The sequence below is a fragment of the Ailuropoda melanoleuca genome, chromosome X, assembly GCF_002007445.2.
Source record: "Ailuropoda melanoleuca isolate Jingjing chromosome X, ASM200744v2, whole genome shotgun sequence".
Classification (NCBI taxonomy): Eukaryota; Metazoa; Chordata; class Mammalia; order Carnivora; family Ursidae; genus Ailuropoda; species Ailuropoda melanoleuca.
Window position 1 is genome coordinate 23,190,456 of NC_048238.1, and position 10,260 is coordinate 23,200,715.

The window sequence follows — 10,260 nt, forward strand, 5'->3', positions numbered from 1 at the left end:
CAAAGGGGCACCTGCGCCCCAGTGTTCATAGCAGCAATGTCCACAATAGCCAAACTGTGAAAGGAGCTGAGATGTCCTTCAACAAGTCAATGGATAAAGAAAATGTGGTATATATATACACACAATGGAATATTACTCAGTCATCAGAACGGATGAATACATACCATTTACTTTGATGTGGATGGAACTGGATGGAGGGTATTATGCTAAGTTAATAAGTCAACTGGAGAAAGACAATTATCACATGGTTTCACTCATATGTGGAATATAAGAAACAGTTCAGAGGATCATAATGGAAGGGAGGGAAAACTGAATGGGAATAAATCAGAGTTGGAGACAAACAATGAGAGACTCTTAACTTTGGGAAGCAAACTGGGGGTTGCTGAAGGGGAGGTGGGTGGGGGAATGGGGTGACTGGGTGATGGGCATTAAGGAGGGCATGTGATGTGCTGAGCACTGGGTATTATATGCTACTGATGAATTACTGAACACTACATTTGAAACTAATGTTGTACTATATGTTGTCTAATTGAATTTAAATTTTTAAAAAGGAGGCAAGAATATACAATGGGGAAAGGACAGTTTCTTCAATAAATGGTGTTGGAAAAACTGGTCAGCCACATGCAAAAGAATGAAACTGGATCACTTCTTACATCATTTACAAAACTAAACTTAAAGTGGATGAAAAACTTAAATGTAAGTCCTGAAACCAAAAAACTCCTAGAAAACATAGGCAGTAAACTATTTGTCGACAGTCTTAGGGTAATTATTTTGGATCTGTTTCCTTCGACAAAATTAAAGTAAACAAATGGGAGAACATTAAACTAAAAAGCTTATGAACAGCAAAAATAAAAAAAATTTAAAAAATGAAAAGGCAACCTACTGAATGGGAGAAGTGTCTGCAAATGATGTATCTCATAAGAGGTTAACATCCAAAATATATAAAGAACACTTATAACTCTATAGCAAAAAAATAATCCAATTAAAAAATGAGCAGAAGACCTGAATAGACATTTTCCCAAAGAAGACACAAAGATTGCCAGAAGGCATATGAGATGATATTCAACATCATTAATCATCAGGGGACTGCAAATCAAAACCATACACCTGTCAGAATAGCAAGAATCAAAAAGATAAGAAATAGCAAGTGTTGGTGAGAATGTGGAGAAAAGTGAACCCTCATGCACTGTTAGTGCGAAAATAAAATGGTGCAGCTACTGTGAAAAACAGTATGGAGGTTCCTCAAAAAATTAAAAATAAAACTACAACATGATCCAGCAATTTCACTTCTAGGTATTTATCCAAAGAAAATGAAAACACTAATTCAAAAAGACATGCATTCTTATGTTCATCACAGTAGTATTTATAATAGCCAAGATATGGAAAAAATCTAAGTGTTTATTGACAGATGACTGAATAAGCAAGAGGTGGTATATATATATATATACAGTGGAATATTACTCAGCCATAAAGAGAATGGAATCTTGCCATTTGTGACAACACAGATGGACTTAGTGGGTATTACCCTAAGTGAAATAAGTCAGAAAAAGTCAAATGCCATATGACTATACTTATGTGTGAAATCTAAAAAATAAAGAAAACACGCACACAAGCAAAAAAAAAAAAATGAAACCCAAACAGACTCATAGATACAGATAAACTGAGCTGCTAGAGGGGAGATGGGTAGATGGAGTGGATGAAATAGTTGAAGGGAATTAAGAGGTACAATCTTCCAGTTATAAAACAAATAAGCCATAGGGATTTAATATATGGTATAAGCAATATAGCCAGTAATATTGTAACAGCTGTGTCTGGTGACAGATGGTAACTAGACTTACTGGTGACCATTTTGTAATGTATATAAATACTAAATCGCTATGTTGTACACCTGAAAGTAATACAATATTATATGTCAGTTATTATTTAAGAAAAAACTAAATCATAGAAGATAAAAATAATAAGCATATATGTAGAAATAAGTAAATAGAAAATAGTAAAGCCAACTAAAGCCAGTTCTTCAAAAAAATGTATGGAATACACAATTTTTATGATTATCATCATTACAAAAAAAGCACTAGAAGTAAGTAATGTTAAGTAAAATTGTCTAAAATGTAGGTGCAGAAGAGGTTTGATATGAGAACATCAGAAATATGTTTTACCAATACCTCAAGGTAACCATATGGTGGACCAGGAAGGAACGGTTCTTCCTGTAGATGTTTTTCAGATGAAAAACTCACAAGGAATCATAGAATTACAGAATTACCATCCCACAGCTTCTAATGGATTAACGGATAAAAGTAATGATCATCAGTATATGCCAACATCACAAAAAAAAGAGACACACACAAGTTCCTCCTAATAGAATTGCACAATGTCACCTCTGAAGTGACCTTGCAAATAAAGGCCAAAACCTTATGAATGCTAATCTGATCAAATTTTTACCTCTAACCATCGATGATTGTTGATACTGAGTGTCGGGTATAATGAGTTCATTACACTCTTCTCCATACTGTTGTATACCCTTAATAACTTCTCTAGTGAAAGTGTTTATTATAAATATCAAGTCCTTATACCACATTTTCTTTATCCATTCATCTGTCGATAAACATTTTGGTTGCTTCCACATTTAGGCTATCATGAATAATACTGCAATCAATATGGGGGCGCAAATATCTCTTCAAGATCCTGATTTCAATTCCTTTGCATAAATATCTAGAGGTGGAATTGCACACACTAAAAATTTTGTTAAGAGAGTAGATCAAATGTTACGTGTTTAAAAACATACCATGTTTTTAAATTTAAAGTCCAAGTTAAATGGAATGGTTCCTGGAGAAACATAATGACTAAATTGTTCCAAACAGAAATAGAGAACTTCAGTCAAATAATACAAACTGAAACTCTAGTCTACGTTCCAGCCCCCCTCAAAATATTCCAAGCCCAGTCAGATTTGGAATCTCGTTGCACCGAATGGTCAGGGAAAAACTAACGGCCACCTAACATAAATTCTTCAAAATCATACAAAAAGATAGGAAATTACTAAACTCATTTTAACAGGTGTGCTGACCTTGATACAAAGACCAGATAAGGACACCCAAAGAAAAAAAAATCATGTGAGCCAAGCTCAGTCATGTAGAGACATCTATCCTAAATAAATTTATAGCATATCCTATATAGTAGTGAATAAACAGGCTGAGTTCAAGAAATGCAAAATATCAAAATACTAGAAAAAAACTGCCAACTGGAATTTCTCTACATTAATAGATTAGAGGACAAAATGCATTTGATCATGTCTAAGGGTGGATAAAAAGCCTTTGAAAAAATGTTTAGCACCAATTCAAGGTAAACCGTTTTAGCAAAATAGCATTTGAAGAGAATTTCTATTTCCTAAAATCTATAGCAAACTATACTTAAATGTGAAATGTCAGAAGTATTCCCATCAAAGACAGGACAAAGACGCAGATGTTATGGTACTGTATTTATTGTTTAAAGGTGGACTGAAATATATAACAAGAGGAATAAGAGTAGCAAAATAAATAAGAAAAAGGAATACTGAAATGATTGAGATAATAAATGGAGACAATATGATCCTTAATTAGGAAATCCAAAGGAACTAGTGCACAAAATATTCAAATGAATAAGACACTCCAAAACAGTTGTATAAAAGATTACCAAAATTGGGTGCCTAGCCACACAAAATCATAACTAATTAAGATAATTAATAGAATATATCCCCAAAATATCAGCAGCAATATCCAAAATTTACCTAAAAAGAAATCTAACAAAAATGTACACAATATTTTTGGAGGCAACTATAAATATGTACTGATACACTTAGAGAAAAAGTCCCAAATAAATAGTAGAGCACACTATGTTTATTCATGGGACAAAGAATATGGTAAAGATGCCAATTCTCCTTAAACTATAATATGGACTGCTATGGACTGAATGTGCCATTTCCCCCAAACTCCAGTTCATATGTTGACGCCTTAATCCTTAATGTGACTGTATTTGGAGATACTTTAGGAAGGTTAGTAAGGTTAAATAAGGTCATAAAGGTGAGGCCCTAATCTAATAGGGCTGATAGTCATTTAAGAACAGGAAGAGACACCACTGATCATTCTCTCTCCGTGCATTTTGAGGAAAGTACATGTGAGGACATAGCAAGAAGGTGCTCAAATCCAAAACCAGGAAGAGAGCTCTTACCAGAAACTGAATCTGCCTTCACCTCTATCTAGAACTACTTGGCTTTAGAACTTTGAGAAAATAATTTTTTAAAAGATTTTATTTATTTATTTGACATGGAGAGCAAGTGAGAGGGAGAGTACAAGCAGGGAAAACGGCAGAGGAAGAGGGAGAAGCAGGGAGCCTGACATGGGGCTCAATAACAAGACCCTGGGATCATGACCTGAGCCAAAGGCAGTTGCTTAACTGACTGAGCCAACAGGCACCCCAAGAAAATACATTTTTGTTGTTAAGGCACCCAGTCTATGGTAATTCATTATGGCAGGCTGAGCATGCTAATACACAGCCTCACATACAGCTTCCAAGATGATATCAGGCTTAGGCTGCTGTTTCCTGAAATCAACCCTAGAGAAACTATAAAAGGGAGAATGAAAGAATAGTCTTAGCAACAGCAAAACAACATAGATGAGAAATTCCTGAGACTGTCTGTGTTGAAATAGAAACTGTATGTGAGCAGGTGGGGACATACCCTGAAGTACTGGTCTGTAGCCACAAGATAGGATTGGTCAGAGGAAAGGTTTCAAGTTGAGCCTTTGATTCTTCCAGGGTGCCCTGGGATAATGAATTTCTACTGCTTTAGTGAAAGGAGCTAAGGCTGTTCTTCTGAGGCTGAATGGCCAGGACCATGGGGTTAATATCAGGACAGCATCAGAGTTTGGGGTTGTTTGAACAGTAGGAGTCCAGAGGCTGTGCCAATAACCACCTGAAACCTCTTTAAAGGGTAAGGACTGGCCTTTAAAAAAATACCATAATCAAATACAAGGAATAGAAAGAATGAATCACATTTAACAAGGGTAGGTATTCTTTCATGAAAAAAATACATACATACACACACTTGTTAAAGATGTAAATATATTTCTTATTATGAATGAGGGTCAAAAATAAAATAAAAGTTACTGCACTGGACTGAGCAATGTCAGACAATGTGGAAAGAACTGAGTCTCACAAAATCATGTGGCTCAGTCTCCTCCTTAGAACACAGATCCTTCGGAGTAGAAGGTTCCCAAGTCTAAGTCTGTCTGGCAAACAAACACTATGGGCCAGTATATTTTTCCTCTTACAGCCTACCACCCGTCCTAGGGCGCTGCCTTACACTGCAACTTCCCCATCTCTTATCTAGCCTGGCTCATCAATTTTCTGCAAGGTTTGCAGTAGGGAAACAACTAAGAGCTTTCAGAGATTGCGTATTTCCCAGGGAGCCTTTAAAGAACCAGCGAAGAGGAGGACACCTTACTCCCTGACTCCACCCTGAGGACAGAAAGGACAACACAGCCCAGACAGAGAAGCCCGCACACAGCCCCACCCCTGCTTTCACCGCTGGGAAGCACAGAGCGGAGCTATCAGCATGAGGTACGGACTGACTTCCACCTCCAGGGTCTCAGGTCTGAGGGCAGCTTCAGGTCTGCAGAAGAGACAGGCAATGCTGACAGCCAAGGTGAGGATCCTTACTTAGAACTGCGGGAACATGCCCCCTCAGAACAAAGAAAACCTCACAGAATTCCGCCCTGCTCCGTCCTCGCGCTGAGGCCCGAGGCCTGGCTGTTAGGCCCAATGCCCCCTCAATTCGTCTGAGGGTCTCTGAGAATGAAGACTTTGATCTGAGGCTGGTGGACTCAGATCAACAGAGTGAAACATCCCAGGCTTTATTTGGAGTTACGGAGAAGACCCTGAGTAAGGACTGAGGGTATTCTGAATCTTGTACAACCCCTACCCCTGCACTCCACCCTGGAAGGCCCCGGGCAGGGCTGTCAAACTCCGGGAGGTGGGGTCTTGGTCTAACCAGAGCGGGCAAATGAGCGAGCACTGAAAACCCTAATCATCTAGGACCATGGGGATCCCATAAAACCCTGCTCCTATTGTCAGCTCTGGAAGGCTGCAGCAGAAGTGCCCAACTAAGGCTCTTCCTCATTTGCTCTGCAAGAATCTCAGGGCAGTAAGGTCATTGGTATAAGGAGTTTAGCTTCAGAGCTGCAGGGGGGGTGCGGGGAGGCAGTAAGGGGGTTGGGGAGGGCCGGGCCCTGCCAACAGTTGACAGGCTGATCCTAAATGTGAACTGAGAAGAATTCACCACCTCAGAACAGAGGGAACCACACAGAGCCTGTAACTTGCCAGCCCTTGCTCTCAGCCCCAAGTTGACCCAGACAGGGCTGGAAGCTGCAGCCTAAGGCACACTCTAACTTCTTCTGCAAGGTTCTCAGGGAACATACTGATTACAAAGGAGCCCTGTGGGGTCCTAGAGTAGTGCTCTCATGGAAGCCCGTAAAAGCGGCTTTGGTTAAAGACAAGGTGGAATGTCTCTGCTGAAGGTGCACACACTATCTCATTCTCCGTCCTCCAGGTGCCCTCATTGCCTTCCCTCCTGCCCACACTACTGCCTACTGTCTCTAACCAGTGTCACCATGCCTCGGGGGCAGAAGAGTAAGCTTCGTGCCCGTGAGAAACGCCGTCAGGCCCGGAGTGAGGCTCAGGGTGTCCAGGATGCTCAGGCCACTGCAGCAGCTGAAGAACAACCCCCCACTTCTCCCTTTCCTCCTTTTGGTGGTAATGCCCAGAGCTACTCAGCTGCTGGGTCAGGTAGAAAATCCCAGGGGTCCCGTAGAGCCCCATCCACTACCACTACTTCTGCAGGTGTTTCACACACAAGATCTGATGAAGGTGCCAAGAGCCAAGATGAGGAAAGACCAAGCACCTCTCAGGCACAGCCAAGCACTGATCATTACCGCAGAACCCCTCTAGATGAGAAGGCAATTCTATTGGTGCAATTCCTGCTGCGCAAGTATAACATGAGGGAGCCCTTAACAAAGGAAGACATGATGAAGTACGTCATCAAAAAGCACAAGGAGCATTTCCATGAGATCCTCAGGAAAGCCTCTGAGCTAATGGTGCTGGGCTTTGGCATTGATCTGAAGGAAGTCAACCCTACTAGGCACTGCTATGCCCTTGTCAGCAAATTTCAGTGCACCTGTGATGATGACAGGCTGAGAGGTGAAGAGATCATGCCCAAGACAGGCCTCTTGATGACTATCCTCTGTGTGATCTTCATGAAGGGCAACCATGCCACTGAAGAGGATATCTGGGAAGTACTCAATGTGATGGGGATATATGCTGAAAGGAAGCACTTCATCTATGGGGATCCCAAGATGTTCATCACCCAAGATTTGGTGCGGGAAAGGTACCTGCAGTACCAGCAGGTGGCCAACAGTGATCCTCCACGCTGTGAGTTCCTGTGGGGCCCGAGAGCCCATGCTGAGACCAGCAAGATGAAAGTCCTTGAGTTCCTGGCCAAGATCCATGATACGGTCCGTAGTGCCTTCCCATCCTGGTATGAAGAGGCTTTGCGAGAAGAGGAAGAGCAAGCCCGAGACAGATTTGCAGCTCTGCTTCATACTGGTGCCCTGGCCAGCGTGCGCCCCAGGGCCAATTTTGGCAGCTTCTCCCACATGTAGTGAAACCTGAAGCACTTTCCTCACTTTGTGTTCGAAGTAGTATGAGGGCTTAGGTGGTGCTAGAGGGAACATAGTGCATATCATATGTTCTACATGAATAACTTATGAATTTATCTCTTGTTGTTCAAAGTTTTCAAATGTTTCTTTTTAAAAAAGTTTAATTAGCTTCACAATGTAAGTGTATGAATGATATTAGTTACATATTTAATGCTATTTATGAGGTTTAAGAGTAAGAGCTGTGCTATTTTATCAAACAAGCTGGGTAACCTTCCATCTTATTTAGTGATCTGGAACAAGAAAACAGCACTGGAATAGCTATTTCCTTAGAAATGAGAAAGAAATTAGCAACAAAATAGCTGGGATCAAAAAATAGAGGGAAAAAAAGTAAAAGATAGTCAATTTTTGGTTTTTCCTTATTCCTTGTCTTTTGTTGTTCTGTATAATAAAAGTTATATACCTGAAATTGCTTCATTTATTCAAGAATGTAAGAGAAAATAAATCATAATAAATTGCTTACTGGCCTTTTTTTCCCCCTTATTCCTCAAACATTAATTGAGCATTTTCTTTTTGGAACACTTCATGGTAGTATGGGGGATGGTAAGAAAAAGAAGATCAAGCCACAGCCCAAAAAAGGAAGATGGTGAGATACACTCTAAACACCCCCCCCCAAAAAAAAGAGTGAAAAGAAGGATTAGTTGGGAGAGGGGAAGGGGAAGTCCAGATGAGGGCAGTAAAGTGTAAACGTCCTGAGGCAAGACAATTTGGGGCCTTGGGAAACTTTAAATCCTTCTATGGGAGGTAACTTTATGGGAGGTAACTTAACTTTAAGTTAAGATGGGTGGCGGGTCAGTGGAGGGTATGAGGGTGGTGAACAAGGGCTAGACCCTTGGGTGGCACATCACAGAATTGAGAAAATAAACCTCAATGGAGAACTGCTTTTAGCAGCCACTTTGGGATCATGGATAAACCAGATGCAATTCTCTACCTGAGGAGGGATTGCAGGTGCTCCATGTTCTGGTCCCAATGCAGGTGAACAGAGGGCACAAACTAGGCATTTTATCCATACAATCACCAGAGAGTTTCTGATAAATAAGGGTAATACTTCCTTGAGGCTAGATGCCAAGAAACCACTGTGCTGTCACTCTGCCATGGGCTGGGGGAAACAGAGCCTCCTCCATCAAAGGACATTTAACTAGGTTATCTTGGGTAAAATTTAGCAAACTATAAGGGAGGGTTTGATTTTGGCAGGGGTTAAATGAATGAAAATAGGGGTGATTTGGATCAAAGGGCAGCTGGGAGGGAGGGAAGGAGTTGGTTCTTGACACACATTTTAAGAGCTCTGAGTTGCATCCAGATGGGGAAGATTCCCCAACATCCGAATTAAATAATACATGCTCTAAGTGGGATGATTTACCAAGCTATTTTTTCTTGCTAAGCACAATTTTTGGCTAACTCGGTGTACAGTATCCTACAGGACTGAATATTCTCAGACATCTCCTAGACTAAAATAATACAACAAAATAAAAACCAAAAATTTCGGCAAGGAAGTTTGGTTGTATCTGGGGTCAAAAAAGTCTTAGCAATAATTGCTATTCTTTGAAGTTTCAATGCATGCCACTCACTGCGCCATGCGCTTCACATATATTGTACACATTTCAACAGTCCTAGAAGACAGGGTTCGGTAATGAGTTCACACAACAAGGGACAAGGCTGGGACTGAAGCTATGGTCTGATTCCAATGGAACCCACACTGTTTCACTCCTCCCAGCATGAGGTCAAACTCATGTCTCTTAATTACTTTCTCTTCCATCATTCCATGATGGCTCTCAGGCAATGAAAGAAGGACCTTGTGGCCAAAGTACTAAGAGCAGGTCTAAAGAAGGAAGGTGAAAATGAAAATCAAGCACAATTTGGGGATTGTTCATGGGGTACATTTTCCTAGGATCCTCCTTCCCCTCACCCCAAGATCCCTTGAAAGCTGGCTGTGCCCTGGTCTCAGCACTTGTGTCCAGTCCTGGCACTTTCCTGCATGACAGCTTCTTCCCCTGGGACTTCCCCAGTGGCGCTCATGACCAAACTGGAATCTGACCTTCAGGCTAGCTCTCCTCTCTGTCCTCTTCTGCAGGCAGCACCTGCTCCTGGTGGAACAGACAAGCACTATCCCCTGTCTTCCCTGACTTGGAGCATTTTCCAATTCCCTGCAGCTCCCATCCCTTCCCCTGGCCCTCCTCTGACAGCAATTGCCCTTCTGTGTAATTCTGACAGTGAGGTTTAGACACCTCCTTAAATCCCTTAGGTGTCTCCATCACATTCTCAAAATGTTTTCAAACCTGCTGGTGACTAGAGTCCAATTTGGCACAGAGCCTAGTGTTTCTTGGGATATAAACCTGAAGTTAGAGAGGAGGTTACCACCCTGATATTTGCAGTAGAATTTTAAAGGGCTGAATTATTTGAGATTGGTCACTGACCATATTCAACAATAAGTGAATTTACCTTGTCAGTCAAAACCAAAGCCTCCTCAATTAAGTAGTAGATCAGGAAAAGTTCATGGGAATCACTTTGCAAAAAAACA

The 10,260-nt window shown here is 41.0% G+C and overlaps 1 protein-coding gene across 1 annotated transcript; it reads left to right on the top strand.

The window, feature by feature from the left end:
* Positions 1-6,641: 6,641 nt before the first annotated feature.
* LOC100479863 (melanoma-associated antigen B10-like) lies at positions 6,642-7,688 on the top strand. Its single transcript, XM_019807465.2, has 2 exons — positions 6,642-6,783; positions 6,898-7,688. Exons 1-2 carry the CDS (start codon positions 6,642-6,644, stop codon positions 7,686-7,688), a joined length of 933 nt encoding a protein of 310 aa, XP_019663024.2.
* The last annotated feature ends 2,572 nt before the right edge of the window (positions 7,689-10,260 follow it).

Coding starts and splice junctions, on each gene's coding strand:
- LOC100479863 (XM_019807465.2), top strand. CDS start 6,642: ATGCCTCGGGGGCAGAAGAGTAAGCTTCGTGCCCGTGAGAAACGCCGT. Junction 6,784..6,897: donor TCCCTTTCCTCCTTTTGGTG/GTAATGCCCAGA, acceptor GATCTGATGAAG/GTGCCAAGAGCCAAGATGAG.